The 18,264-nt window shown below is 44.7% G+C and overlaps 2 protein-coding genes across 2 annotated transcripts; both read right to left on the bottom strand.

Annotated features, from left to right (window-relative positions):
• Positions 1–124: 124 nt before the first annotated feature.
• Positions 125–3,228, bottom strand: NCS54_01227400 (SGNH-hydro domain-containing protein; the record flags this gene model as incomplete). Its single annotated transcript, XM_053157515.1, has 4 exons — positions 125–2,026; positions 2,085–2,412; positions 2,467–2,809; positions 2,859–3,228. 4 exons carry the CDS (start codon positions 3,226–3,228, stop codon positions 125–127), a joined length of 2,943 nt encoding a protein of 980 aa, XP_053013490.1.
• Positions 3,229–15,736: 12,508 nt separating this feature from the next.
• On the bottom strand, positions 15,737–17,048 carry NCS54_01227300 (SGNH-hydro domain-containing protein; the record flags this gene model as incomplete). The annotated part of the gene is made up of 3 exons (XM_053157514.1): positions 15,737–16,007; positions 16,067–16,733; positions 17,039–17,048. The coding sequence occupies 3 exons, from the start codon at positions 17,046–17,048 to the stop codon at positions 15,737–15,739; spliced, it is 948 nt and encodes a 315-aa protein (XP_053013489.1).
• Positions 17,049–18,264: the final 1,216 nt, after the last annotated feature.

Below are 18,264 nucleotides of genomic sequence, written 5' to 3'. Positions count from 1 at the left end.
ATAGTAGTTGAATCTTCGGCCCTCTATCTCCTTTGAATTATGTTTCCTTTGTCGTGTTCTTTACAAGTTTCTTGACCTCCTCTGAACTGAATAAACTGGGCCCATCCTCGCTCTTGGACGTTGGTCACACAAGAGGAGCATTCGGCTTGTTCACGCGGTGTTTCACTTCTCCCATGTGCGTAATGTTCATTACAGCTGGTGCCAGAGCTCCCTCGAGGCCTGCCCTGACCTTGAGAGAAGACGTGCTATACGCATACAACCACAAGAGGAGGCAGCCACCAGTTATAGGAGGATCAAAGACGTATGCTCCACCGAAACTGGACGTTGCATCTGGGTCAGTGCAGAAGAAGGGGATGTTCCAGGCTCTGAGACAGGACTGAAAATTTGATTCGTCATCGGCAAAGTGGAAAGCCTCCTTCGTTCCGCATCCGGTCTGGTCGGTTGCCCACTTTGCCGAGACTACGACGTTGTAGCCGTCCGCCTCGAGGGCGTCGACTTGACCGGCGGTGTTGCCAGGATCGAGGACGTAGCTGGAGGAGCAGAAGGACCCAATCACTTGCTGAGCTTGACTCTGTGTGAACTTGAGGAAGCCAGACTTCCCCGAGTAGCAGTAGCCATCGCCTGTAAAGGTCGTGTGCGTCGGGTATGCTGTATCAGTTGATTTCTTGGAAGGTTCTATCGTTGTTGTGGCCTCGGGCTCATACGAGGTGGAAAGCTTGATGTTTGAAACCGTGATCGAGATAGTGGTTCCAACAAAGGAAGGGATAATGGTGGCCGATGTCCCGTCAATCTTGGTCTTGATAACTGACGTAGCAGATGGAACCGGATAGGCGGTCTTGTCAACCGTCACGTATCCACTCTTGACACGGTACTGAGTTGACTTGATAATGGCAGTAGGGGAGAAAGTGGTCTTGTAGGCAGTTCCTATCCCGCTGCCGTTGTCATCGCCATTCTCATCCCTCTCTGCGTCGACAGTGGCCAAGGGGCAGTATGAGCCGGTGGTTGTGGCAGTTGCAGTAAGGAAGCAGCCAGTGATGACCTCGGTAGAGGTGGTAGTGCATGACTGGGACTTGCAAGACACCCAATAGTCTGTGACCTTGGAGGTTGTGCAGTCGCAGCCGATATAGGTGTTGCAAACGGTCTTGCAGGGACTTGTCGTGCAAACCTGATGACACTCGGTGTTGGTCTCAGTGGCACAGTCATCATCGTCATCATCATCGTCATCATCATCGTCGTCGTCGTCGTTGCCATCGCCACCACCACCTCCTCCACCGCATCCAACACCGACACAGTTCTTGGATCCAGGAGGACATCCCAAGCCGATACATCCACCACCACCACCACCTCCGCCCCCACTTGAGCCACAACCAATGAGGCAAATATGACCGCAGCCGGACTTGCAGACAGGTCCAGGGCCACTACCACCACCAATGACATGAATGTCTCCTGGATTATCACCAGGTGGGGGTCCAACCTCGGTGGTGGTCGGATAAGGACCCGGACTATATGTGTAAGTGATGCCGTGGGTGAGCTCTGTTAGAGTGACTGGGGGCGGAATGATGCTGGTCCGTACAGGCACAATTGTTGTGGTAGACTTGCTCACAATGATGTTAGACACCTCGATCTGAGTAGTGGTGATTGGCGGCAGTGTGATCCGGACGGTGATCGTGGTTGTGCGATATGTAGTGACACCGTCGGTAGTTTCAGGCCAGGTTTCCTTGATAGTTTTGGTAATAACTGGGAAGCTGATGGTGGTCTTGGAAGAGAGCGGCCAAGGTGGAAGAACAAGGGTGCAAGGAGGACGGCAACTCGCGGTCGGCTCGCTGGATTTCCAGATGGTTGGGTCAATGTAGACAACGCCGTCGCCATCTCCGCTGCCGCCTCCATTGCCATCATCACCACCTCCGGAACCACCGTCGTCTCCGCCGCCGCCTGAGCCGTTGGGCCAGCAGCGGTTGTGCCAGAGATTGAGTCGACCGTTGTCAGGGTTGATGGAGACATAATCAGCACGCTTGTCACCAGTCATCTGAGTAACAATAAGTTAGTTTAGAGGAAATGACATTAGTACGGGAAGAGTTACTTGCCTCTGTGATTCTGATGGCAGATCCAATAGACCCAACACCGTCGGCGAAACTGAGAGGTGTATTCCAGCGAATAGATCCGTCGTCTCGGAATCCAAGGTGATGCCACGTTCTCGCCATGCCTGTCGTAGTACCAACAACGACATAGTCAAGTTTGCCGTCGCCATTAGTGTCAGCAAACTGAACATTTTGTGCGCTGACACCAACTGGCCCATCGGCTACTAAGCGTGGGATGCCCCAGGATGGAGGATTAGTGCCCAGATGCCTCCACATAATGACAGCTCCCGTGTCGCTGATGTAGAGGTAGTCATCAAGACCATCACCATCCAAGCTTTTTCACTTCTGTTAGTCGATCTGATATGAAAAGGGAGGGGCCAAGACTTACTCTGCAAAACGAACGTTCTTCGCCTTAAAGTTGAACCCGAACTTGGTCTCGACGGTGTTCTTGGGTCCCGCAGCAAACTCACCACGAGCTTTCCAACCCCAGCCTCCGTCAGGCCCAAGGTTCTCAAACCAATCAGCTCTTCCGATCTCTGGGTCGACAACGACGTAGTCGGCTCGACCGCTCGTAGTTAGAACAGCCATGTGGATCTGCTCTCTAGGATGATCTCCCTTGGCGATCATACCCAGATCATTCCATTTGTTCTCGCCTTTCCCTGCATTGAGGTAGCCATAGCCCTTGCCCGTGTGGTCAATCCAGAAGTAATCGCTGGTACCGTCACCGTCCACTAGCACTCAATTAGCCAAGACGAGATTGGAAAGACCAGGGCCACTTACAATCGCAGAGAAACACACCATCGCCTGGCTGCCACTTTCCACCAGTTCCAAGGTTCTCCCACAGAGTGACTTCGCCAGTCTTCTCATCGACAAGCAAGTAATCAACCTTGCCATCACCAGTCATGTCAACCAAACGTACTTGATTTGACTTTGCACCATCTGGTCCCGCAGCAACATTGAACATCTGCGACCACCGGGGCACCATGCTCGTTTCCTGTCTTCGGTTGATGAGACCGTTGACCTTACCACCGACGCCGACCATCATGTAGTCAGCTCTGCCTTCACCTGTTAGGTCACCGAGGATAACGGTGTCTCCGTCTGACTGAGAGGCGCCGGTAGCAATAATGCCGATCTTATGGTAGTCAGGCATGGCCTCGCCGCCAGTGTTTAGCCAGGCCGTGACTTCTCCAGACTTTTTGCTGACGATAATTTATTGGAGAAAACAGAACACACTAACCACACAGCCAAAAATCTTCTAATACGTCTTTCTTTCAGTGACTTTTTAAAGAGGGATTTCACACACTTTTCCGTAATCTCAATATCATAGAAAATAATAAGGGCAACTAATCAATTGATAGTAATAATAATTACGCTAGAAAAGAGAGCCCCAAAGCTCCCCTTTCTTAACCTAATTAGTAAAGAAGATAATAATAGTCAAAGGTCTAAGGCCTCTGACTCCTTTTCTACGTATAAGAAATTGCCCAATAGCCCAAAACGGCTTAGCACCTATTTCCCCTAACTCATAGCTCCCCACGAGGCTTTAATACCTATCCTCACGGTTCCCAAAAAGCCTCGTTAAACCTATCCCCCTTCTTCACATATTATTCCCATTGCGCCTTACCTAGCACTATGCCAGGCTTATAGCCACCACAGATTAATTAATTAAATATCCCTGCTCTTCTACCGCTTCTTTATTCTCTCATCTTGGCTCTCTTTTAACACCGCAGTAGGTATCTAAGGCTAAGCGGCGGCGGCCAGAAGCTTATCCTACTATGAAGGTCTTACTATCCCGTCAGGGAGGTAAGTAGCATAGTTGCCGGTTAGCAATCACTATATAGGCCGGCTGCGTACCATGCCGAGCCAACTCTTTTCCCCTAGGTCGGCTAACATAATCTTTATCCCTGCCCTAATTGCCTTTCGCTTTGATACAGATCCCTCATCGGTCTTATAGTCTAAGCAGACAAAATCTTCGGCGCCGCAGATATAAGGCCCTTCTTCAATGACATAGGGATGCCCATCTCTAGTTTAACCCCATCCGTAATTAGTTATCATTTAATTAGATAAACCTAATAGCTTTTACCCCATAGTCATATCTTCCGCACCCTTAGATAAGGAAGGGCTCCCGTTTTGCTAGTACTTAGAGCCGCTATTCAACGAAGGTCATAGCCGCTTTGGGGTTCCTAGGAATAGATTCTTAAAAGGTTTGCTCGGGGTCTAAGGCTAATCCTTCTGATCAGAAGGTACAGGAGTCAAGGATTTATCGGTTTACTTCTGAGCTTTAGGCCTTAGGCCAGCCAGTTTCGCCATCAGCTTCTTCGCTTTTAGGTCGGGCTCATCATCATCAGCCGAGATAACCATTCCCTCTTAGTAAATAGGGAAGTTATCCATAATCTCCACGCCTCAGTCGGTATACTATTTAATCAATCGCGCGGGGAGGTTAAGAAATATAACCCCAGAGTTAAGGACTATAAATAGCCCTAGTCCCTAAGGAAGTTCTACCACACCACCTAGATTGCCCTAGGGAGTTAGGATTAAGCGGTGGGATCGCTAATTACTAATATAGCTAATATCCCTCACGTCTGCCGGTACATATCCTCCCCAGTCAATATAAAGCTAGTCTCAGGGCACCTTCTAAGCGAATCCGATCGGACTATAATTAATCAAATCCACATAGAGGGACTGCCGTTTCGCTATAACCTTATTACGGGTGCTCCTACGCCAGAAGTAACCATCCTTAATTCCTAGCTCGTCAAAGATCATAGTCTAGTAGATGCCCTAGATCCCCTCTAGGTTATTATCATATAGGATATCCCTAGGCTTTCCTCCCTTAGTCCACGAGTCCAGTAGCCAATCGCGGACCAATAAATCAAATAGTTACGAAGATACCTCCTCACTCCCATCAATATTTAAGGCCATAGGAGGGCAAATCGTAGCCAACTCACTTAAAGTCACTCCCATGAGTCCTCTAAGGGTTTAAAAGAGGCAGAACGTGCTAAGGAGACCATATTCCCACTCTCCTCGCTATAGAGTCAAAGGGATTAAATAGAAGTTAAAGTGATATAGTTAACCAGCGCTTGCAAGGTATTCCCGCCAGGCGACAGAGGCGAGCTTTGTATGGAGCTTCTAATTAGTTAATACCGTATCGAAATAATAGAAGTCGCCCTTAACCCTATCCCATATAAACATAGTAAAGTGTTTATTATACCTAAACCTAAAGAATCCCATAAAGAATCTTCTCCCTCTACAGGCCTTACGCCACCTCTGAATCCCTCTAAAACCCATATCATAGTTTATTAGGACTCTCTTATAGTCATCAGGGAGGAAAGGCAAAGGCTCCTCCTAGTCGGAGTTACACTCTAGCTTCTTCTCCTAGATATCGATTTCATACCGCGTAGCTATAATAACCTTCTCGAGGCTATTCCTAAGCATTCGCAATACCGACGAGATTAAATCATTAAGGAGCATCTCCCCGTCCTTCTCTAGGTCCTAGTATAAGCGCTATAAAGCTAGCGCATACTCCCTCTATAATACATTATAGGCGGGGTTATTATAGTAATACCGCTAGAACTCGTCCTTCCCGAGCTTTGATTTAATTAATTAATGACTATCTAATGCGCTAAGGTATTTAAAGGTAGTGGGGTCCCAATAGTCCCATTCTTATCGTAGCTAAAAGAAGGGCGGCTGCTCAGAGTCATATAGCTCTTCGATCGTATTAGGGCTAGTCTTATTCTTCTCAAGGAAGCTTCCTGCTCCTCCAAAGTATTTAACCCAAGCCACTAGGTAGGCTATCTTCCCCTTCTTCATAAACCGCGAGTGGTCAACGGGGGCAAAGAAAACAATTAGTTATATAGGTAGAGGCATCTTAAAGGTTCGAAGTGCACTTAGGGACATGGAGTTATTGCTCTTGGAAAGTCTTTTCGTTAATTCATATATGGTATGCGTAGTATATGGTTATTATATAGTTGCGCTTTATATAATTAAATAGAAGAGGATCGCTTGGTCTTTTAAACTTTATCGGTTCCGGAGTATAAAGAGGTTAATCTCAAGGTCAGTCACTAGTCTGCGCTGATCTCGCTGTTATTAGATAAAGAATCTTGCTTTGTCGAACGGAGGCAAATATATATTCTTAAATAGGCAGAAAAGGGCTTTGTGTTCTGATCAAATGGTCGGTGCGGGTAATTATAAATAGGGAGGGGTTTACGTCTTTGTGCCTTAAGGAAAACAAGTAACGGGCCAGTTTACGTGCGAAGTATAAAAGAAGGTTAGTATATTGTTCTTATCTTGAGAGACTATCCAGCTCTTCTGATATGCGCGGAGGATAGCTATAAATCATAGCTCCCCACGCAGAGATCACCTGAACACGCCGCTCCTCTTTCTTTATACATTTTGACCCTACACGCATATAACTTCTATATACTCCTTATTTTCTTATTCTCCTCTCTTCTAACTTCACTACTCTTATCTACGCTTTTAATTAATTAATTCACCATATCTGCGTAGACTCCTCACGAGATCCTCGCCAATAAGCGACGAAACGTCCTCCCCAACATTCAGACTCTCGCTCAACCTTAGCTTTCTCATACTAACTTCCAGAGGGGTACTTCTTCTTAGTAGAGTAACCATGGCAGGTTTAAGGTGACTCCTGCAGAGGCCCAGACGGCCAACCTCCCCAGGGCTAGTTCCTATATCCTCTCTGCTCTCGATAGCCTTTCTAACCAAATGATTAAATAGGTCCATAAGTACCTCAAGGTCTAGATCTATTCTCGCTTCGCCCTTAACCGAGATGGTTTCCCTCTATATATCGAGCTCGCCTTTGACGACACGGGCCATAAGAACCCAAAGGCCATCGCAAAACATTTCTTTAAGCATTACGGCGCTCCCGATGCGGTCATAAGAGAGCTCATTTCGTTAATACCAAATCGTTCCCTCCAGACCATCTATATCCCTACCGACTTTACCTATCCTCGTGGATAGTTCTTCAAGCAATTAATTACTCGCCTAGAGCACTAAAAAGCTCTTAGGATCGCCCTCCTCGGGTTCTACAACCCCATCTTTTATCGATACTACTACTAGTCCTACTTAACTAATATCAGCTAGAACAAGGAGCATATCCTCTACCCCTTCTTATCTTACATCTCGATCAAGGGTTTCATAGGCGGGAAATATGCTAACTACATTTAGCACTAAAAGCCTTACGAGTAGGAGTTTCTGCCTAGGTACTAGCTAAAATCTACTACTAAAGGTCCTTTAGACTAGCCTCTGTAGGGGAAGGATACTCCAAAGGATCCGCCTAATGAGGTTAGAATTAATCAATTAAACCGGGTATCTTATCCTCGCATTTCCTGCCTATACCCTTCCGAGGATAGGAATCAAGAGCAGGACCATCAGCTTCTCCAGGGAATACGCTAATTAGCTCTTAATAAGAAGGCTAACTCCTCTGGGTTCTAGAAGGGGGTAGATTTTAAGTCCTAGAAGCTTTTCCACTAAGGGATAAATTTTAAGTATAGGTAAGGCATTATTGTTTTTACTTAACCAATAGTAAGGTCTAGCTTTACGTCCATAGTTGCTTTTAATTAATTATTTACTCCCTATTCCTTACTAATCCTCTTATTAGTCCCACTATCTAGCTCTTATTCTCCTACATAAGTTATGCATTAAATTTATTTCTTATGAAATAAGGAATTCAGGCATTACGTCTAAATTATTATAGATAGTATCGCTACTATCTTTTAATATATCCTACCTATCTTAGATAGCATCTCTAATGTCTTAGGCGGTATCCCTAGTATCTAATCAAATGATCTATATATCCCTCGTAAAATAAATGCCCGAATTTATTAAAAATTCCAGTAGTTATATTATAGTATTAAAACTTTCTCCTCTATCTCTTCCTCCCCCACTAGAAACCTAAGGGTCCTTATAGGTTTCTAATGCCACCCTCTTTCCTCTTTATTTCATTTCAGAGGCTCTTATACTAAGCAGCTTACTTAGCAGTGAGGCCAAGGAGTTATACTTCTATGCGTATTAGAGTATTTCTCTTCGGATATAGCATTTCACTCTTTTCGCTAAGATCCTCCTCCCCGCTATCTATCTTATCGCTTTCATTATCGCTTTCTCAGCTAACCATTTAATCAGCCGCTAATTTCTTACTTCTTATCACTCACACACTTTCTTCATTTCCGCCGCCTTCTAGTCTTTTCTTCTTTTCTTTAAGCTTCTTAAGGACTTCCTCTTTATCTAACTCCCCTTCCCACTAGCCATTTTCATCCTTCACGAATTTCTTTAGGTAATCCCCATAGATAGATTTAGTAATCTCATAGCCATTAAGTATCTCAAGTTTATAGTGATTCGCCCCGTCATAATACTTAAAGATGCGAAATAGGCCATACCACTTACATGCCATCTTTATCTTTATCGACATATCATTTAATCAGGGAACATTAAATCTCAACACTAAATCCCCAACCTTCAGAGGGGTCTTTCTTAACCTATGGATATTCTTCTCGTTCTATCTCTTTATAACTTTCGCCCTAAATGCGCCAATCTTTTGCCGCGCTACTTCTATATCTTTACCTTTCCTTTCAAGGATCCTAACCCTCGCAAGGATTAGGTCTTCGGCTATTAATACTTCATCTTAATTAATCAATCGCCAAGTAGGAAGATTAACTTCCAGAGGGTACGCTAGCTCCCACCCGTAGATAAGATAGAAGGGAGAGTGTCTATATAGCGCTTTCATAGCTATTCTATCGGCAAATAGCGCTCTTTCTAAGTTATTATACCATCTCGGCTTTCCTTCCTTCTCTAGCTTCCTTAAGGCCATAGAAATTAAATAGTATCCTCTTTTATTAATGCCATTAGCTTTAGGGTTATATAAGGACATGACGATGCGTAGAATTCCCAATTCCTTAAGTAAAGGTAGAAATTCCTTTTTAAATTCAGGTCCACTATCCACGACCGCCATGGAAATTATACTAAATCAGTAGATAAGGTTAATTATAAAGCGCCTTAGCGCTTTGGCCGTAATCTTCTTTAGAGGAATCACTTCTACCTATCCTATTATATCGCATCTTGCCTCCGCGAGGTACTTAAACCCTTAGTTTAGCGGCATATACTAGCAGTCGAAATAGACCTTAACCATAGGATCAAATAGTTTAGTATGCTAGATGGCCTCTAATGGCCTCCAGGGAGCATAGGCTTAGTAAGTAGGGCAGCACCGTACTGCCTCAGAGACCTGGTTCTATATGCCGTTCCAGAAGTATCTCCTCTTCGCAAGGTTATAGGTTACTTCCCTGCCCTTATGGCCACTATCAAAATAATATAATTTAATTAACTTCTTCTATATCTCCGGGTCATCTACCACTAGCAGGGGCAAGTCATATTCCCATTTTGGCCGCTTCCATAGATACTATCCTTAAATAAAGAAAGAGAGCGCTTTCTTTTTAAACTATTATTATTATAAACAAGTTAGACCCTTAGGCTTCTCAAAGGTGCATAGGTATTTAGCTATATCCTTATGCTCCTAGGAGTAGACGCCGTTCAAGACGTCAGGTTCCCCATTAACGTGAACTATATTAAGGTAGAGGTCAATAAAGTCCTTAATATCCCCTTCAACTTGCGCATCTAATTAATTAGATAATCCCGCATACTTCCGTGACAATCCATTAGCCACGCGGTTCTTCTTTCCAGGTATATATCTAACTATAAAATCAAAGAGAAAAATATAACTAATCTATCTTAAGACAAGGGAACTAGGCACATCGTCTACTTTACCGTTAATTTAATAGACTAATACTTACGAATTAATCTTAAGAATAAAAGGAATGCCATAGATCATGCCCCTAAGGCGGCAAAAGGCATAGAGGACCGCCCTATACTCTCTTTTTATCGCGTCGTACTTAGTTTTAGCCGGGTTCTATAATCCAGATTTAAACCAGATTAGTTTCCGCTTCCCTTCAATTACTTACATCAAAACATACCCCTAGCCCAATAGGCTTACATTAACTATAAGGATTACCTCCCCGGCTTCCTTAGAGTAATTAAGAGTAATAAGGATCGGTAGAGCCATAACCTTTTTCTTCAACGTTTCCATAGCTTCTTTCTAGTCTAATCCCTAGATAAACTCAGCGTCTTTCTTTAGTAGGTCTATTAAGGCCTTTACAATCCAGGCGAACCATTTGATCTATTAGCGGTAGTATCCCACAATGCCAAGGAAGGACCTTACTTCCCCCACATCAAGGCAGACTTCCCACTCCAAGATTTTCACAACCTTCCTCTCTTCTAGCTTCCTCCCATAGGTCCCGCAGAGATAGCCAGTAACCACTACCGTTTTTCTATAAAATTAAGACTTCTAACCTATAATCATGCAGCCTAACAGCTCAATATTCACTAGCACTTTATCAAGATTAATCAAATGCTCCAGAACAAAGCGACGTATCCCTAGTGCTACCTCCTCCCCACCGTAATCCATTATAAGTCCTCTAACGCAAATATTATCTAAAAAGGACCAACAAACATCAAGGATCAGATCTCTTAAGATTCAGAGGATATTTCAGGTAAACTAGGCGACTAAGTTTATAGCTCCTTGCGGCAATATGCATATTCTTAATAGTCCGATTAGCGTTATAAAACTAGTCAAGTCTCTGCTAACCTCCGCTAGCTCTATCTAGTCATATCCTAAGAAGAAATCCAGGAGTAACAACATCTTATACATAGCAAAATCTACAGAGAACTCATCGCAGCCCAGGGGGATAAGGCTATCCCGTATTATATACTTATTTATTAATATGGCCGAATTAATCAATTAAAACTAACCGTCCTTTTTCTAAACAAAGAAGAATAGGTTTCTATAGGGGCCATAACCTTCCTCGAGGATCCCTCTCTCTATCCGGGTTCTCAATAGCTTAATAACCTCCTTCTCGCACCCTTTAGGAATAGATATGCCTTTTGCTTGCCAGGCTCTATACTCGACTACCCTAATGACTTATGGCAGTGCGACCAGCGGGTTAAGTTTTCCACACTCTAAAAATTCCCATATAAGCGCCGCTTCTCTATTATATATAATCTCGAGGAATATATCTAGTTCTTCGCGCATAAGGGTGCCATTCACTTAATCAATCAGTCCTTAGAGTCGCTCTTTATAGATCCAGGCTCCTCGCTTAATATCTAAGAATTTCAGTATAATCTAGTCCCGGTATTTTAAATCTTTTTATAACTTCTCTTTTACCCTTTCCTACTTTTTAGCCTTCCATTCTAGATCACCTTCCGGGGTAGATCTATCTAACAGGATATCATCTCTCAGGTAGATCTTAACGCCTTTCCTTTTATAGAGGGTATTAACTAAAATTTCCTTCAACTTACCCCGGTCAGGCGGGTCTTTTCCTTTCCGTATCTCGTGTTTCTTCTTTATCCATTTTCTAATTAAATGGTTTATATCCTCAAGGGCCACATAGTATTACCTAATTGTCTCTACTTTAACGATACCGATCACCTCCTCCCCCGACTCCCAGCTCAGCCACCGCAGTGATATCAGGATATCATCTGATTCTAAACCGCTCTTCTAGTCAACCTTAGGTTTAGAGAGAAGGTTAATGTTTATTTTAATGACATATTGCTATCCACACCGTAGGTTAGCGCTTCCAACTTAATAGAACCGGCAGCTAGGGTAACTACTCGCGTGTTACCTAGCTAGCATCTAAGGAGCATAGAACCGTCCCTTATCGAATAATTAAATAATACCCTCGCTAAATAAACAAACGGTATACCGAGGATAAAGGGAATTAAGATTCCGCTAGAGGGCGCTATGTACATCCTCTATTAGATCTATATATTGCCCAGGTATAGTTAAATGGTTACTTAGCTAAGCATGGTAATCCGGTCTTAAAAGAAGGACGTCATAGAGGCTCTTATCTTTATGATATTAAGACCACAGGCTTTCATAAGTTCTTCTAAGATTATATTCCCTTCAGAGCCAATATCCACCATAGCCTCCACCACCTTACCTTCTGCATTATCAAGTCAGACCAAAATCCGGGGCAGTTCTTATAACTACACAACCATCTTACCCTAACCTTCCAATATCAATCTAACGGTATTAATCATCTAATCAGCCATTTCATCGTGGTCTATAACAGTTCCGGTTTCTCCTAAGGTTTCCATAATATCCCTTCGCACTTCCATAGTCCTAGTCGCTTCCTAGCTCGTTCCTACATTAATTGTCATAATATAGTCACCAGGTTAAAGGTCCTTAGTATTATTATTAGTCTATTCGGTTCGGGGCTCATCATTAATAAGGATTATATTAACTCCGGCTCTCTCGCTAATCTTAGCCCAATAGGCTTCTCCCCAGTCTTACTCGCTAACCTAGATCGCGTTCATGCCCTAAGGCTTCTAATCAGATAGTCTTTATATCTCCCCGATAGTATATAGGGCCAGCTCGATATAGGTAATCTATTTAACGCTATCAGCAATATCTCAATAATCTTCAGCTACTTCTCTTCCGAGCTACAACAACAGCATAAAAAGCTTATCAGCGGCAATAAAAATCTTCTTAGTTCAATACTCATCTCTTAATTCTCGCAAAATAAAGGCCTACTTCTCCTCAAGCGTCTAGAACCTCTGGTTCTTCTCCTTATCAATAGCTATAGGCCTCTCTACTGGGGTGGATTTCCGAATCGGCTATGCCGCTTCTTAAACCTCAACAATGTCTTCAATATAAACTCTCTTCCTTACATTCGTATTAACAGCGACTATAGTCATAGTAAGCACCTAAGGCGTTTCTAATCAATCCAAGGGTAAAGAGTTTTTATTAACTAGGATTACATTAATAGTGGTCCCCGGTAGCGGGTTCTAACTATCTAGAATATCCTAGTTGCCTTTCATAACATCCATAGGTAATCAATTAAATCCTTCAAGGGATTTATACTACGGTCAATAGAGGCTTATGGCTTCAGGGTTCTTTCATATAAAATCATCGATTACTACATCCTCTTGCTATATCGGTTTAAAGTTAATTCCGGCGCGGTTATGCTATTCCATCCGTCTAACTAGGTAGAACATATCTAACTTCGGGAAGCGACTCAGCCAGTTATAAACTAGCTTCCTAATTCCAAACTTCCTAAAGATATAGACCAGATTCGGCGGCAGCATCTTATCGCTTCTTCCAAGGAGGGCAGCTCTACCCTAGGGGTCATAACTCATAATTCCATTGCTCTTATCATAAGCGAGGTCAAAGTAGTTATTCGGGAAGTAATTTCTCCCAATGCAATACCAGCACGCCAAGTCACTCTAATAGAGGCTTCGCCTAGACCTATATGCCGCGTTCGTATAAAAATTCTAGTAGTCTTACGTCTAATCAATTAATATGGTATTCATCCTAAAGGGCTAGGGCGTTCCCGAGGCCGCTTGCCTATTATATTCCCTTTTAATAATCTACGCGAGCTAGAGCTATAATTCTTAACCTTTCGCAACATTAATCACGAGTTAACTTAGTTATGCAGTCAGTTAGTCTATCTTTGAGCTAGAGGGCTCTTCGGGATCTTTCTTAAGGATCTTCGGGGCTTTCATTGCTTTTACTGAGGGGCTTAGGCTCCTTAGAGGGGTTGGGGCCTAGGTGACTCAGTGAGTGTCATCTTCGGTCCGGGGGTAGTAGGTCTTCCTGATTTCGATCTTATTATCGCAATACCGTTTGATTATTTAAGTAAGTTCGTAGTACTTTATGGCCGTAATATCGCGGACATTCTTATTATGCTTCTCGCAGATACCCTCGACGACTTCCTCTAGAAGCGCTTTATAGATAGCCTGGGACTAGGCCTTAGATTCCTTCTAGTTACTATCGACCTACCTGAAGAGGTACTAGTACCCATTTAACCATTTAATGATAGCATAGAAATCCACCTTTAACCGGGTCTCATTAAGCATTTCCAGTTTTTCCTCGACGGTCTCAGATTAATCAGAGTCCTCACTCACAAAGGACTCCTTTAGATTCTCTTAAGCAACTACCCATTCAAGCCCATCCATAGCCTGTCAGACCTCTTTTTTAATCTCCGGGTTAAAATATAACTCAAAAAGCGCCCCTCTCTTATCTTCGGGGATATTCATAAGGTCGGCCTACTAATTAAAGACCCGGAGGTATTTAGTCACATCCTTTCCTTTAAACAGAGGAAGAGAGTTAAGCGGGATAGCAAAGGAGGGACTAATTAATCCTTTAGTTAAGAGTTATACTAAGAGCTTAGTGACCTCGTCATTACTTTCGGCAGCTTTACTGCCTTTTGCTTCCATACTCTAGCTAGTGTTAGACTTATGCCCATAGTCGGTGGATTTATCGTTCTAGGCCATTTCCATAGTTAGAGTAACAATACTCGTGGTATTAGGCGTTTGATCAGATGGTTTCTAGGAGCTTAAGTCTCTCGTGTTTAAACCTCTTTGCTAGGGAAAGTAAAAGGGGTTTATGACGGGTATCTTCTTAAATATCGTGAGGACGAGGACGAGGGCTATAAGGGTCTCGCTTCCTATGGCCGCCTAAACCAGGATTCTAATAGCTAAGACCTTCCATTGCTACTTAGTAAGGATATCCTCAGGTAGGTCAAGGAAGGCTAAGTCGCTTATCTTATTAGGAAATAATACTTTCCATGCCAGCCATAGGTTAGTAATATCCTTCTTTTCCTCATTTGTCGTGGGCGGATTCCTCCGTCTCCCTATATTCGCTTTTTATAGGGTATAAAGAGGATCTATTTTGATCTCGGTCTCTAGGGGAAGGTTTAATCAAATGGTTCTGCTGAATCTAGATCGAAAAGGGGTAGAATTCATTCATAATCAGCATTCCTCGCGACTGAACGACTTTTCGGGGTTTCCTTGATCGCCCACTTCTTGACTTCCATGTCGGTTCCTAATGCCTCGCGCCTTTTGAGCTAGTGGTAGTGATTGTGTTTATAGTTCATTAATTAGCAGCGTGGAAGTGCGCTCTCTTGTTTGATTAATTAGATCACCTTCGATGATGTATCCTGGTTATCATAAAAGCAAGAGTATCGAATATCTTATGTGGGGGCACTAGATTTATTGGAGAAAATAGAATACACCAACCACACAGCCAAAAATCTTCTAATGCGTCTTTCTTTCAGTGACTTTTCGAAGAGAGATTTCACATACTTTTCCGTGATCTCAATGTCATAGAAAATAATAAGGGCAACTAATCAATTGATAGTAATAATAATCACGCCAGAAAAGAGAGCCCCAAAGCTCCCCTTTCTCGACCTGATTGGTGAAGAAGATGATGATGGTCGAAGGTCTAAGGCCTCTGACTCCTTTTCTACGTATAAGAAATTGCCCAATGGCCCAAAACGGCTTAGCACCCATTTCCCCCAACTCAATAAGGAAATCATCTCTTCCATCACCTATAGCACCGTTATCAATAAGGCATTTTGTGAAAGCAGCAGGTTTCTTACCGTCAATGTCGACCATCTGAAGTGTCTCATTGGTTGCGCCAACACCCCCAGCAATACGGCCAAGACTCTGCCACTGCCACACGCCATCCTTCTCAAGACGGTTGATCCAGCCGTGAACATCTCCCGTGTCAGGGTCAACCCAGATGTAATCGTCTCGACCATCGCCATTCAGACTAAGCAGCTTAGCCAAGGGCAAGTCAAGATAGAAAGGAGAACTACTTACTCGGCGAACATGACACCCCATCCATCTCGAGGCTCGGTTGGGTTAACGACAGTTCTGGGCACTTTCCAGTTTCCAGATGTTTTGCCATCTGCGTCTGGAATGTTGATGTGCACCTTGACCGCTCCTGTCTTGGGATCAACGCAAGCATAATCCTTTAGACCATCGCCGTCGAGGTCCATGAAGTGAAGTCGAGCGCGAGGGCAATTACCCTCAGCAACAACGCCTCTCTTGTTCCAAGCGGGCACGAAAGGGCCATCAGAATCAGCCCTAAGAAATGTATTAGCATTCTCCTGAGTATCATGCTGGGAAGGAATGGGATAACATACACCTTTGCGCCAGTGGCGATCATACCCACGTTGTACCAAGAGGGCGTCGACTTGCAGTTCTCAGGGCTAGTTGAATCCGGAACTGGGGTCTTCTTGCCCGGCTTGGAGATCCAACCACGTTCGTCCACGGATTCAATGGCGGAATAGAACAGGTCAGCCATTTTCCCATAACCAACATCGTTGGGATGAAGACTGTCAGCCAAGTCGTTAAGAGTAATCCCATGGTTCATTCCAACCACGAGCATCTTCTTTTTGCGGACAGTGATGTACTCTGTCGCTATGACGGGGATGGCTTCGTTGAACTTGTCAATGCGTGGGACTGTAGCAGGATACCTATCAGGGCCCGCCGGGATGAGATTGCATAACAGAATCACAGTATCAGGAGAGAACTCGTAAATCTCATCAATCAGCTTCTTGAGACGTTCCGGAGCACCGGCAGGATTGATGTCGTTCTTCATGTCGTTGGTTCCGGCATGGAGTAGGACGATGTTGGCGCCCGCGTGAATGCCGACACCACTGACTTCACGGATCTCATCGATCACATAGCCTCGGTGTCCTTCATGGTTCTTGTCGGCCATTGTGCCTGTGCTCATGCCACCGACAAAGTCCACATTGTTGCCTCGTGCAGCGAGCTTGTCAAAGAGCTTCTTGCGGTAGCCATTCTCGTCTGAACTCTGAGCACCTCAGGTGATGGAACTGGAAGATGTCAGAAACGCATTCAAAAGTTCGAAAGAAGGGGTATATGAGAAGGTAAGGTGTAAGTGTGACACCTGCGCAGTAGGTAGTGGATAAAAGGCAAGACATACTCTCCTATGGGAAGAACTCTCAGATCAATGCCATCAGCAATAGGAGCCCGAGGCTTCAGATTCGTAGTCGGGGTAGCAGCATTGGCAACTGGTACCCAAAACCTAGACACAAGTACAATTGCCGCCAAAGTGGTCTAGACATCCCACCACCCGGTGGTCAGCGCACTCGGCACCATGTTGACTGTCTGTACTCTGTGTACTCTGACTTTGTCTTGGAAGCCAGGTCAATTCCTTACGCCAATGTACACGACCGGATGCCATGAGAAGATATCCTTCTTACCAACCCCTGCCATAAAGCTCCAGGAGCACGAGTGGCATACCCAGCATGGTCCCGCCCTCACGGCCCGGCCAGCGTGGGACCATGGGCTCTTGGCACTGGCAAGGTTGTCACGAACCAAGCCTAATTAAACGCTAGAGCGGAAAGCAAAGCCGCGTCTAGAGCGGCAGGGGGCGGCTGCAGATTCTCGGGCGTCTAAATCAACCGACCTGTGCATATTAGCTCGGCTGTGCTGGCAGGTCGCTAGTTCTGGTTTGTCTAAACGCCGATTAGCACCGGTCCGATGGCCTTCGGGGGCCCATTCCCGCTGTCTCCAGTGTGTGATTGAAGCTAACAGGGGGTTTCGGCGGCAGCTGAAAGAGGATACCTGTGCGAAAATGCTCCCCTGCGAGGTGATGGGACTAAGAAGGTTCAAGGGTTGGATGAGTCTGCATTTACCAACGTCTGAGCGACCAACAGCAGGTAGTAATGAGGGAATATGATGTCTGCCTATCCAATCCAGAGTTCTGCACTGCCCTTGCGGCCGACCCATGATCGCCAGTGCCTGCACCTTGATCCGGCCAGGTTAGTATTCCGTAACCGGAGAAGCGCCTTTAGTGCCTTGCAGCGTTAACAATAACCGCGGTAGAGTGCTTGGAATAGTTCTAGCCCACTAGCCCTGGTAACCCAAAGGTCTATCTCCGATACCCTTGACAGATAGCAATTGGGGGCGACAGGGTTGCATCCAGGACATTCCAGATGGAGAACTCCGGTTGATCCGAGAACTTTTATCTTGACATCCATATTTGGGTGTTGCGTATGAAGCAGTTATGATCGTTCTGTGTAGCTAAACTTTACCAAAACACAAGGCATCAAGGCCAGTAGTTCCATGAAAGTAGATGTTCTCAAGAGGTGAGAAATAAGTATTCATAGCCGCGGCATCACTGTCAGATCTTTCTTTCATAGACGCACGCGCTTAGGCAAGGGCAGGGAAAATACCGTACTGCAGATCGGAATTGTGAGAAAAGAGCGGAATTCGAAAACTGCCGAAACTCCATATCTTGCCCCCAACATCATGCCCGATGAACTTTCGGCCCCGAAAGGATCCAATGGGCTAAATCAGCCTCGAGAACAGG

Source organism: Fusarium falciforme, chromosome 10, assembly GCF_026873545.1.
Source record: "Fusarium falciforme chromosome 10, complete sequence".
In the NCBI taxonomy this organism is placed as follows: Eukaryota; Fungi; Ascomycota; class Sordariomycetes; order Hypocreales; family Nectriaceae; genus Fusarium; species Fusarium falciforme.
Note: the sequence above shows the minus strand (reverse complement) of the source record. Positions and strands in the feature narration are given on the sequence as shown.